The 12,446-nt window shown below is 45.7% G+C and overlaps 2 protein-coding genes across 2 annotated transcripts; both read right to left on the bottom strand.

The window, feature by feature from the left end:
• Positions 1 to 4,700: 4,700 nt before the first annotated feature.
• On the bottom strand, positions 4,701 to 10,493 carry LOC125581922. Its single transcript, XM_048748144.1, has 5 exons — positions 10,269 to 10,493; positions 10,061 to 10,109; positions 9,811 to 9,974; positions 9,681 to 9,718; positions 4,701 to 9,601 (listed from the first exon to the last, which is right to left on the bottom strand). The coding sequence occupies exon 5, from the start codon at positions 8,307 to 8,309 to the stop codon at positions 4,839 to 4,841; it is 3,471 nt and encodes a 1,156-aa protein (XP_048604101.1). The 5' UTR covers positions 8,310 to 9,601; positions 9,681 to 9,718; positions 9,811 to 9,974; positions 10,061 to 10,109; positions 10,269 to 10,493; the 3' UTR covers positions 4,701 to 4,838.
• LOC106422177 (mitochondrial adenine nucleotide transporter ADNT1-like) lies at positions 9,549 to 10,420 on the bottom strand. Its single transcript, XM_013863002.1, has 5 exons — positions 10,269 to 10,420; positions 10,061 to 10,109; positions 9,811 to 9,974; positions 9,681 to 9,718; positions 9,549 to 9,601 (listed from the first exon to the last, which is right to left on the bottom strand). Exons 1-5 carry the CDS (start codon positions 10,418 to 10,420, stop codon positions 9,549 to 9,551), a joined length of 456 nt encoding a protein of 151 aa, XP_013718456.1.
• Positions 10,494 to 12,446: the final 1,953 nt, after the last annotated feature.

A 12,446-nucleotide genomic window follows, 5' to 3' on the forward strand; every position in this document is an offset into this window, starting at 1 on the left:
CTGATCTTAGTCGAGAGTGGATAAGACGCCAAGAAGCTCGGATTGCTAGAGGTGGGTTCATCGATCTTTCTCCGAGAAGTTCTATCAACAACTTAGTCTCTCTTCTTTTTTTTACAGCTGATTGGGAATCGAGGCTTCCTGTTGTGCTCGGGCCCCGTAAGTCGCGTCTGTCCCTTTTTACTCGGAAACAGCAGAAACTTCTGGACGAAGCTAGGAAGATGGACGGAGTGCCGGATTTGAGTGCACTGTTGAAGGGGAAGCTGCAATTGCTTTCGAAGAAATCGATTCCTGCCGATGTGCAAGGGTCGACCAGTTCTGACGCAGGCCGAGCTTCCAAGGAAGGAGCTCCTGGTTTAGTCGACAAAGACGTTGGGGCGGAGCCTCCTGCCTCAAGTCCTAAAAAGAAGAAGAAGAGCAAGAAACCCAGGAGGAAAGCAACCGAAGAGCTTCCTCTTGAAGAGATCGCTTCTCTCGACGAAACCTCCGAGGGTTTGGAAGCAAGGAAGGGAGAGAGAGGAAGGAAGAGGCCTTACGAAGGGGCTACTTCCTCCATTGATCGCGGCGAGGCGCCGGCAGTAGGACGAGTAGGCGCTACAAGGGGTTCCGTCGAGTCTGACCGTTCCGAAGCGGCGCCTGAAGATCGTTCCAGAAAGAAGAAGAAGAAGAAGTCCATCGAGGCAGAGCAGCGTCCTTCTGATGCGGAGACGGGCCTCGTCGATGTTGTCGCGGGAGAAGACGTTTCTCTTGAAACCCCTCCTGAGGAGAGAGAGGTCTCAGCGCGGGGCAGTGATCCTGTTACGGGTGAGAGATCTATTCCTGATCCGTCTGCGAGGAAAGGGTCTCGTTCAGAGGGTTCTACTGCGAGGAGGAAGAAGATCGAGTTCCCCGATCGCGTCGAGTTTTCCTACAACGAGACGACCCCCCTAATCCTTAATCCTCTTAGATGCGCGGAGCTGACGCGCCAAATTCGTGGTGGGACGAAGGAGATGCCACAGTTGGACGACCTTTACTTTAGGAATGAATACATAGACGCTGCTTCTTCGAGAGCTCGGGTAACTGCGCTACCCTTCATACTTTATCTCATTATTCGATTCGTCGGGTTTACTCGTCTCACGTGGTCTGTGTTTGTCGTTTTTGCAGAGTGACGGGAGTATGAACTTTCTCGTTGAGAAATACGATAGTGCTCTGAAACAGACGATGATCCAGTTGGGATCTTCGGAGAAGCTTGCCCAGACGAGGTTGAAGGTCATCGAGAGAGTAAGGGCGGAGCATAAGAAGGCCAACGAGAAGGCCGCAGAGGAGAAAGAGATTCTTCGAGTAAAGTTCGAAGAACTGGAGGGCAAGCTTAAGTCTTCCAGCGCGGCGAGGAAAGAGCTCGTTCGAGAGAAAAGTCATTTGGAGCAAACGGCTGCGAACCTGGAGAAGGAGAAGACCGAGCTAGTCGAAGAGAGAGATGCCGCGGTAGACAAACTAATCAGAGAGAGGCAACGCTTGAGGGACTCCCGGGGTTTGGAGGTTACTCGTGAGAGGGAAAGAGTCGAGGCTGCTATGGCTGAGAAGGCAAGTCGCCGTTTTGATCGCGTGCGCGACCATTTTACTCGTCTGGAGGCTTTTGAGAAGGCGAAGAACCTGTATGGTCAAGCTTCGGGAACGAAGAAGTGCCTCGAGGTTATAAAGGCGAGTGGGACGGAGATCCCCCAAGAAATGATCGATGTCTTCGCTGAGCAGGAGAAACTTTACGAGGCGGAGGTTATGAAGCTCCGAGTAGAGCCGCTGTCCGATAGTGACCTTACACTTTCTCCGCTGGTCCTTCCTTCTCGTTTCGCCGAGGACCGGTTCAGAACGTCATTCGATCCCTATGGGTCGAACGTAAATTTGATCGGGCCAGAGACGGCTTCTCGGCTCGTTACCTCGCTCGAAGTTGTTGAGGAGCCGTCAGAGGAACCACTTGTTGATGTCACGTCTATCCCTACCGAGCCTGTCAAGTCCCCGGTGGGAAGCGGTTTTGACGAGCGCCCAGAGAATGAGAATCTGAAGGGGTTTCCTGGAAAGGACGGCCTCGAGATAGGCGACACTCTGGTTCGAGAGGGAGAGACCGAGAACGCGGGTGTCGAGGATCCTGTGCTCGTCTCGTATTCTTCCTCTGAAGGATGAGAGGATGGGGAGGAGGATAACGATGGGATCGAGGAGGCGTCGCTGCCACGTCCCGCTGAGGAGGAGACGATCTACGAAGCTGGGGATACAGATGTTCCTCCACGTCCCGTTGTAGACTCTCTTGTTTCTATTCCTACTCGGGCGGAGGACCCAACTGCTGCTGCTACCAAGGGTCCTGACGATCAAGATTCTGTTCTTTGACGTTTCACTTATGTTCTTATCTGTTGTGGTCTTGATAGACCCTGTTGTTGTACGATTAGACATGCTTTTATTATTATTTATTATTATTTTTTTTTGGGAAGTCGCTGTTTTAAGCGGACTTTAAATTTGTGGGTTGTGTTTCTCATCTGTACTTGCAAACTTTGTTAAAGTAAATGTCAGTATCTTTAGTGTCTCGCGATGTGTTCGCTTAGAAACAATAGATTCCCGACTTTTGGCTTTTGCAAATAGATAAGGAAACGAACCGTTAGGGGATTTATTCAGCTCTTGTCGCGTTTCGATCGAGACGACGTTTAGGCGCATCGTTCTATATCGAAAACAAGGGACTGGATCTAAGAGTGGAAGGTTCTTTCGTCTGTTTCCTCAATGACAATCGAGTAATTGGGTAGCTAGTCCATTACGCGTTTAGTCGAGGAAAGGTTAAAGATTCACTCCGTTTAGTCGGTCAATGCTCCTTGGTCATAAGTGACTAGCGACTGTTGGGTCCTCAGGCTAAGTGTCTGATCAGGACATAGCCAGGAAATGGAACGATAGTGTCCGCGTATCTTCTGCTGGAGACACGGGAGCCGTTGGGTTTGATAACAGGCATCCACTCAGTAGAAGTTGAGACAAAGAACAAGATTTTGACTTTGATTTTGTTACAGCTGGACCTGTTTAAGGCTGCCTACGTACCTCGGTTGAGGATCAAGCCATTCGTAGTTCGTTTTTCCCGAGTAAAAGTGGCCGTGAGTGGCGCATTTACTCGGTCGAGTAGAAGTGACCACGGGGTGCATCTACTCGGGTTTTTTTTTTTTTTTTTTTTTTGGATACACCTAGGAGTAGAAACGTCTTAGGTGCATCGAGTTCCATGATCGGGGAACTTCTTCGCCACGTGAAGTTTGAAGTCGGTATACTCCGGGTTTGACGACTTTGATGATTTTATAAGGTCCCTCCCACCTGGCGCCGAGTTTACCGGCGTTTAGCTCCTTAGTGTTTTCAAACACCTTGCGCATGACGAGGTCACCGAGTTCCAGAGGTCGGGCACGGACCCTTTTGTTGTAGTAACTCTCGATCTGGTGTTGATAGTTCTGGATGCGCAGCAGAGCTTGATCTCGTCGTTCTTCTATCTCATCAAGGGCGTCGAGTAGCATTTCCTTGTTGAGTTCGACGTATTGAGGCATCTTGGAGCGTCGGAGGCTTGAAACGTTGACTTCAGCGGGAGCCATGGCTTCTACACCGTAGGCGAGGGAGAAAGGTGTCGATTTAGTCGATCCTCGCGGCGTTGTGCGATGGCTCCATAGGACCCCATCGAGCTCGTCGGCCCAGTGACCCTTTTTCAGATCCAGCGCTTTTTAATGCCATCGATGATGAGTTTATTGGAGGATTCTGCCTGGCCATTACCTTGCGGGTAACGAGGAGTGGAGGGGCTTAGTCGAATGTTCCATTTGCCACAGAACTCCTTGAAGTTGCCTGACATGAACTGCGATCCGTTATCGGTAACGATCTCATAAGGTAAACCGTGGCGGCAAATAATATTTTTCCAGACGAAACCGCGGACTTCTTTGTCCGTGACTTGAGCGTATGCTTCAGCTTCGATCCATTTGGTAAAGTAGTCGGTGAGGACGAGGATGAAGCGTCTTTGGCGGGAACAGGGAAGTGGTCCAATGATGTCCATTGCCCATCGCATGAACGGGTATGGAGCGGTGGTTGTTCGCAACATTTCGGTTGGACAATGGATACTAGGTGCGTGCCGTTGGCACTTGTCGCAGCTTCTCGCGTAAGACTCGCAATCTGCGTTCATTGTTGGCCAGAAGAAGCCCAAGCTCCTTACTTTGATTGCTAATGCACGTCCGCCCGAATGATTTCCGCCAGCGCCTTCGTGCGTCTCTGCCATAACCCTTGCTGTCTCGTCGCCATGAATGCATTTTAGGAGTACTTTACTCGCGGTCCAGCGGTGTAGTTCATCGTCAAGAACGACGTAATGGGCGCTGCGTGTTTTTAGTCGGCGAGCTTCCCATTTGTCGTTTGGGAGTTCTCCCTTCGAGAGGTAGTCGATAAACTCAGTTTTCCAATCAGGACCAAATCCGTCGTCATCTGGAGTAGCGGGTTCGATGACCGGGGCAACGAGGGTTTGGTCGATAGGAATATCGATGCTTGGTTTCTCGATACGATGTATCGGGATGGTTCGTTTAACTTGATCACGAAGCTTGCTGCCAAGGGCCGCGAGGGCGTCGGCGCAGACGTTTTCGCCTTTGGGAACTTTGATTAGTTCGAAGAACTCGAACTCTGCTGTCAGGCTTTGCACTATTTTGAGATAGGCATCCATTCGGTCGTTGCGGGCATCGTAGTTGCCGCTGAACTGACTGGCGACTAATTGAGAGTCGCAATAGGCGCTTAGTCGTTTAGCTTTTACGGCTTTTGCTAAGCGGAGTCCGGCGATCAGAGATTCGTATTCTGCTTCGTTGTTTGACGCGGGAAAGCCAAAGCTAAAAGACTGCCTGATTAGCTCTCCGGTCGGGGACTGTAGTTGGACTCCGGTCGACGTGAAGGGTCCAGTTTGAGCTTGGGAGTATAAGATCTTGTTCCAATTCTGGGGCCAACTCGACCAGGAAGTCCGCGAGGACTTGGAACTTCGCCGCTGTGCGGTTCTTGTAGGTAATATCGAGCTCGCCGAGTTCGATGGCCCACTTCGTGAGTCTGCCAGATCTGTTGGTGTTTTGGAGTATCGTTCGGAGAGGTTGATCAGTCAGTACCTCCACTGAATGTGACTGGAAATACGGTCGAAGCTTTCTTGCTGCCTCGACAACTGCTAAAGCCATCTTTTCCAGAGTCGGGTATCGCGTCTCTGGTCCGGTCATGCGTCTGCTTGTGTAAAAAATGGGCTTTTGTTCGCCGCGGTCTTCCTTTATCAGAACGCTGCTGACAGCAGCTTGTGACACCGCGACATAGAGAGATAGAACATCACCTATGTCCGGCTTAGCGAGTACTGGAGGTGTTGTCAGGTATTGCTTGAGTAGAGTAAATGCATCCTCACACTTCTCATCCCAAATGAACTTCTTATTTCCTCGCAAGAGATCGTAGAAGGGGAGGCACTTGTCGGTGGATCTGGAGATGAAACGATTTAGAGCAGCTATCCGGCCCGTGAGCCGTTGTACTTCTCTACTGTTCCTCGGACTTGGGAGGTTCAGGACCGCGGATATTTGCTTCGGGTTTGCCTCGATTCCTCGCTGTGTGACTATGTAGCCGAGGAATTCGCCTGAAGAGACTCCGAATGTGCACTTTGCTGGGTTCAACTTCATGCCGTATTTGTTGAGAGTTTCGAAGCATTCTTGAAGATGACGGAGGTGATCAATGGAATGGAGCGACTTAACCAACATGTCGTCGATGTACACTTCCATAGTGATGCCCAGCTTATCTGCGAACATCTTGTTTACAAGTCGTTGGTAGGTTGCTCCGGCGTTCTTCAAACCGAACGGCATGACCTTATAGCAGTAGGTTCCCTTATCTGTGATGAAGGCTGTCTTCTCGCGATCATCCGGGTGCATCATTATTTGATTGTATCCAGAGAAGGCGTCCATGAAGGTCAGCATCTCGTTTCCGGCCGTAGACTCGACTAAACGGTCAATGTTGGGAAGAGGGTAGCTATCCTTTGGGCAGGCTTTATTCAGATCGGTGAAGTCGACGCAGACGCGCCACTTGCCATTTTTCTTTTTGACGACTACCGGATTTGCCAACCATTCGGGGTAGCGGACCTCAGCGATCGAACCTGCGCCGAGTAGCTTGTCAACTTCTTCGTTTACGGCCTTCGACCTGTCAGGGCCGAGCTTACGTCGCTTCTGGCGGATAGGTTTGAATGTCGGGTCGACGTTTAGCTCGTGAGTCGTTATAGTCGGATCAATGCCTTTCATGTCTGCCATAGACCAAGCGAATGTAGACACGTTCTTCCTGAGGAAGTTCAGAATTGACTGCTGCATTTCCTCAGAAAGGTATGCACCAACCCTTACGGTTTGACTTTGATCGGCGTCGTCAATAGGTAACTCGAGAATCTCGCTTTCCTGGGAACAGACTTTTGAGGTTGGGGGAGACACAAAATTAACGGGTAGAGATGACCGTTGGAGTTTGACTGTGGCGAATAGGAGATCCCTAGCGGCCTTTTGATCCCCTCGTAGCGTTTTTATCCTTCCGTCCGTACCAGGGAACTTGACGCACTGGTGGTAGGTGGAAGGAACGGCTTGCATCGAGTGTAGCCAAGGGGTGCCGAGTATAGCGTGATAAGGAACTTTTGTGCTTACAACGGCAAACTTAACCGTTCGAGTAACGCCACACGCGCGTACCGGGAGGCGGATCGTTCCCAAGATAGTTTCGGAGGATCCATTGAATCCGGTTAATGTCCTGGAAGACGCTTTTATGTCGTCAAGATCAACTCCCATCTTCTGTAGAGTTCCTCGGAAGATGAGGTCGACGGAACTTCCGGTGTCAATGAGGATCTTGGTGACATCATACTCTCCAATTCCAAGGACGACGAGAAGAGGATCATTATGCGGAGCGTGAACTCCTTCAGCGTCGTCCGGTGAGAAGGTTATCGGAAGATGACTTGTCGGTTTAGTCGGCCACTTCTGGGAAGTCGCGACCTGTCGACGATAGTCTTTTACAGAACGGACAGTGTCTCCGCTAGGAGGGGAGCCTCCCATGATGACATTCAACGACTGTCCCTTTTGTACTCGCTTAGAGTCTAGCAAGGTGCGGAGGTCTGTGGATATGTTGGTGTCATGCGCTGGGGGTTGAAAATGACCTTTAGCTTGCTCCAACTGTCGTCGTAAGTCTGTTGGTTTTGAACGGTTGAGCTGTATGCGAAGGTCGCAGGCGCCAGCGTTGAGTTTATCTCGGAGGTCTGTAATTGGCCCTTTGTTGTTGTTAGCGTCGCTTGTCGAGATACGACGAGACTTCCGTGTGTCCAGCATCGTCCGTAGATCTTTGTGCTTGGGACTGCTATCATTTTCGGACTCGAACTTCCGCTTCAGGACGTCTCTCAGATCTCCGAGTACAGGCGCATCGTCGTTATCGTCGTCGGACGACAAAGATTGCTGAGAGAGTATAACCTCGATGCGTCTGCGATTAGCAGGATGCTCTTCGTCGGCGGAGGAGTCTCCCCCACCGTTATCCTTCGGGGTTTCCTCCTCGTCGTCTTGTCGTTGAGCGTCGTTTTGCCGACCTTTGCCGGTGGCTTTGCGCTGGGCTCTTCTTTCCTTGTTCTTGCTCCAGCTCTTGCCATTCTTTGGTTTAGCTTTCAAGGGTTCGAACTTAAATTCACCGCTCGCAAGTGACGAGAGATAATGAGCGTAGAGTGATTTGCATTCTGTGGTATCATGTCCCTTGACGTCGTGATATTTGCAGTGCTTGGTGAGATCGACGGTCCTGGAAGACCCCGCTGCTGACCCGGCTCCGGCTGTTGGTTGTGTGGTGCAAACAGTATCGACTGTTTTGTCGGGCGAATCGAGCTCCCTTACCCACTTGTTACATCCCTCGCCGCGGACTACGAGAGTTGAAACCGGCACGTTGTTCTCGTTGACGACATACATGTATCCGTCTTTGCGGCCGTTTTTGTCGGTTGGAGCATGCTGGCGCTGTTCTTGTCGCGTGTTGGCGTTTTTAGCCGCTGGCGCTTTGGGTGCGTTCATCTTGCTGAGAATGACGTTAGTATCTTCTTCCATTCGGATGAAGTTGTGAGATCGCGCGATAGCGTCCTGGAGCGACGTAGTTAGGTTTTGGTATAAATCCTCCCAGAATTTAGAACGAACCCACAACGTGTTCCGCAAGGCGTCTATGGCGATACCGTCTGGAATGTCAATCCTTGAGACTACGGTTTTGAACTTCTCCATGTAGTCGCGAAGACTCTGGTCTTTGGTTTGGTTGAGGTTCCACAAGCTAGAGGCAGTAGCGCTGCGCTTGGTGAACATAATGTAAGTCTTGAGAAAAGCTGCTGACAAGTCGCGGAAACTTCCGATGGAGTTTTCTTCTAACTGAGAAAACCAGGTTAGGGCTTGCTCGTGGAGAGTTTCGACGAACAGTTGGCAGTAGCCTGCGTCCTTTTCTTCTTTTGGGAGTCAAGCCCGAGCCATCGCAATGTTGAAAGCTGTCATGTGTTCCACCGGGTCTCCGCCGGGTTTGTACTTGGGCAGGCGCAGTTTTTCTATTTTTCTGGGTAGGACGCTGGTCAGAGCACTAGTAAACGGAGTGCGTGAGGTTGCGGCGAGGACGCTCTCGATTTGCGGGGCCGCGCTGGTTACTTGATGGATCTTCTCGCTCATTTGTTGGAAACTGAGTTTGAGCTCGGCGAGCTCGCGTATGGTTGCCAGATCAGAACCTACCGGGGGGTGGTCGGCGAGAAGGGTTTCGTTAGGCTCGGAGTCGTCTGAGAGATGTTCGCCTCCGGTCGCCGTCGGGTTGGTGCTAAAGAGGCGACGGCGTATCTACTGGGGACGGCTTGTTTGGCCGTCGGGAGCTGTGAGGGCCGCGACCAGAGCAGCTAACTGGTCGTTGGTCGTCTTTTGGACTTCGTCTTGATGAGCAAGTCGAGCCATGATAGAGCTCATGAAATCTGTGGTGATGGGCGGCGCGGCTTCGGGCGTTGGGGTTGGTTCGCCGCCTGGAGCGCCGAGGGTGGCGTCGTTTTGAACCATGTAGATCTAGAACGTTACTTTAGTCGGCCCCACGGTTGGCGCCAATTGTTTATGCAGGATTCAGTTGATTAGAATAATGAACGTAGGAATGGGGTGACTAAAGACGCTTTTATTAGAATCAAACAAGAGGTTACAAGATTGACGGGAAATAAGGAGACAAGATCAAAGGTTTAAGCAACAGGATCAAAGAGATGATTAGGAAACCCTAGATCTAGCCGCTTCTGTGTGTGTTGTCCAAAAGTCTCCCTTTCGTTGTCTCCTCATCCCCCTCTTATAGTGTAACCGTCCGTGATGCCCTAATCGTGTCGTCCTTTGGGCCCTGGCGTTAAAGGCCGAGTATGCGGGCCTTGGTACTGTTCTCTATAAGCCGAGCGTATTTAATCGGCTTAGCTGATCGGCTAAAAGTACTCTGGGTCGAGCCGACACCTTTAGCCGCTTAAACCGACTAAACTGGTCAAGCTTGCCGGACTAGGGCCTGTTATTCGATGGACCTTGTGGAGAGATGTAATCCATCTCCTACACAGTTGCACCAGCTCCAAGCCGTAAAACAGGAGTGAGTTGTGCATTTTCTGAATAAACCCATGAGCCAAAAAAATCATGCACAGATCAACAGGGAATTACAAAACTCTTATGCTGAAATCAACAAACCATTTCCTGTCTGCTGACGATACATGTACAGTATACCCCTAACACAGAGAGAGATATTGCATAGATTTTTAGACGAAAATATATAAATTTGAGTAGAATCGAATCGAAGAGAGTATGGAGAAGGTCTTACTTGGAAGCTTGCTCATAGCTAAAAAATTTGACAGCAGAATTAGGAACAATACGAGCACAGTTGGTGCCGTTTCCTTTGAACAGACCACGAAGCCCCTCCGTTCTCCAAATATACTTCAACCCTTGGACTGTCCCATTATACTTTATGTTATGTGGATTTTGGACCTACGTAATTGGCAACGAACGAACAGGTTAAGTCTCCTACCATATATATTTACATGCTCCAAGAAAGAAAAGCAGAGAGTATAAACCTGAAGCAATATCTTCATCCTTTCCAGAGGTGCAACTGCAGTTCGTGACCTAATTAATAATAAAGAAAAAAAAAGAACACGCAATCTCCATTCAGACATTAACCCAAGAAACAAGCATTGAATGTGACAGCTGATCATCAGCAACCAGACTCTACTACATCAATATCTTTCATGTATAAGAGAAATGAAGAGGGAAAAAACGACTCACACCCCACCAGCGACGCCACCGGCGAAGAGAGACTTGCAGATGCTGAGGACAGCATAACCCGGAGCTTTGACTCCTTCCCTCGCTTCCTCCGCCAGATTCACGATCGTTGATACTGCTGCCGATTCGCTCCTCTTCACATCCTCTGTTGCCATCTAATCGCTATCACTCCACTGAGGAGAAGAGAGATCAAAGGCACTTCCCTTTCTCCCTCCCGGCTGCCAGATAATTAACGCCAACCTACTGTTTAAGCCTGTCACGTGACGACGCCGTTTTAACGGCCACCATTTCTTCGGGAAATAGACAAATTATAAACCCTTGAATAAACTATGTTTGTTGACCAAAACAATATAAATCTATATTTTGGTATTAATTTCTAACAAACATACAAAAGCAAATTTACATAATTTAATTATAACATTGCCAATAACTTTTTTTATTTGAAATACAAATCAATATTTTTTAAGAATCTAACATAATCTTTCTTTTGGCATCTTTTTTAAATTGATTTCTGAAAAATATTAAATTAAAATTCTAATTATTTTAAAATATTGTTAGAAATTAAAACTAATTTATTTTCTTATAAAAATTAAAAATTATATAAATATTCTTAATTATATTTTAATGAAAATAACAATTTAAATTGATTAATTTCAAAAATAAGTTTCTAAAGATTTTAGAAGTATATGTTAAAACAAGTTTTCATTTCTATCTCAAACTAAAAAAGAAAAATATTTTATGATTTATTTCATGTGTATTTTTTAATTCGAACATTTTTAAATGTATGTTTTCATTTAATAAGTAATATCGTGACAATAAATTCTTATTTAACTAAACTTAATATAAATGAGGATATTATACAAAATTTAAATACAAAACTTAAACTTGAAAAATTATAAGATTAATTTTAAGATTTATTCAATATATCGTCCATTATAGTTTTGATATAATAAAATTTAAATGTGATTCTATGTGATTTAAAGCATTTGTTCATTAACATACACTCCTTTTATGACATATACACCCATTATTTCATTTAATTTGTTAAACCAAATTGTAAACATATTATTGTACTTTTTCAAACATCCATCTACTATATATAACACAAGATATAAAAACCAGCAATTTAACCGGACATTACATTTCAAATAAACAAACTGAAACATTATAATTCACATGATATAACATTTATGAAACGATGAATCCGATAAGTTTTATATCAGTCTTCGTCTCTCATGGATAATGACAAAACTGGTACAATCTCTCAATCGAACTGGCTAGTTGTATTCCTGAAAATGTAAAAATGATTTTATTAGATATTTAGTGATTTTAGACGTTCGAAATATATTATATTTCCATAATTATTGTTCGGTTGGTTTGTATGGTATAGAAACAGTATAATGATTAATTAATTATAGATAATTTAATGATTTTCACTTCAAAGTTCAAATACAGATAACCATTGATCTTACAATTATTTTGATATAGACTTAAAAACTGATTTTTAAATTTTGATTTCTCCACATACTAACCGATAAATTTGGTTCAAATATTGAATAAATTGGTTTTTAATATACGATTATATACACCATATAAAAGGTTGATTCGAAAAAAGATTGAGAGGTTATACCAATTTTTTCATTATCCATGAGAGACAAATTCTGATGATATAGAACTTATCAGATTCATTATTTGATAAATATTATCTCATGTGAATTATAATGTTCTCGGTTTGTTTATTAGATCGGTTGAATTGCTGATTTGTATATCTTGTGTTATATACAGTAGATGGATGTTTGAAAAAATACAGTAATTTACTTACAATTCGGTTTAACAAAATAAATGAAACAGTGTATTTAATAAATAAATGCTTTAAAGCACATAAAATCACATTTAAATTTTATTATATCAAAACTATGATGGATGATATATTGAATAAATCTTAAAATAAATCTTGTAATTTTTCAAGTTTAAGTTTTGTATTTAAATTTTGTATAACATCCTCATTTATATTAAGTTAATTAATTTTCACGATATTATTTGTTAAAAAAACATACATTAAAAAAAAGATGTTATAAATATAAAATCACACATGAAATAAATCATGACTTTTATTTTAATAGAGAAAATATTTTTATTTTAGATTTGAGATAGAATTGAATACTTGATTGTAACATAAAC

Source organism: Brassica napus, chromosome C2, assembly GCF_020379485.1.
Source record: "Brassica napus cultivar Da-Ae chromosome C2, Da-Ae, whole genome shotgun sequence".
NCBI classification, from domain to species: domain Eukaryota; kingdom Viridiplantae; phylum Streptophyta; class Magnoliopsida; order Brassicales; family Brassicaceae; genus Brassica; species Brassica napus.

Bases quoted from the DNA above. Each gene is read 5' to 3' on its own strand.
- LOC106422177 (XM_013863002.1), bottom strand. From the start codon at position 10,420: ATGGCAACAGAGGATGTGAAGAGGAGCGAATCGGCAGCAGTATCAACG. The intron at 10,110-10,268 runs GTGAGTCGTTTT...ATTATTAATTAG, and splicing joins GGTGGCGTCGCTGGTGGGGT to GTCACGAACTGCAGTTGCAC. The intron at 9,975-10,060 runs GTTTATACTCTC...CCAATTACGTAG, and splicing joins GGATGAAGATATTGCTTCAG to GTCCAAAATCCACATAACAT.
- LOC125581922 (XM_048748144.1), bottom strand. From the start codon at position 8,309: ATGTTCACCAAGCGCAGCGCTACTGCCTCTAGCTTGTGGAACCTCAAC.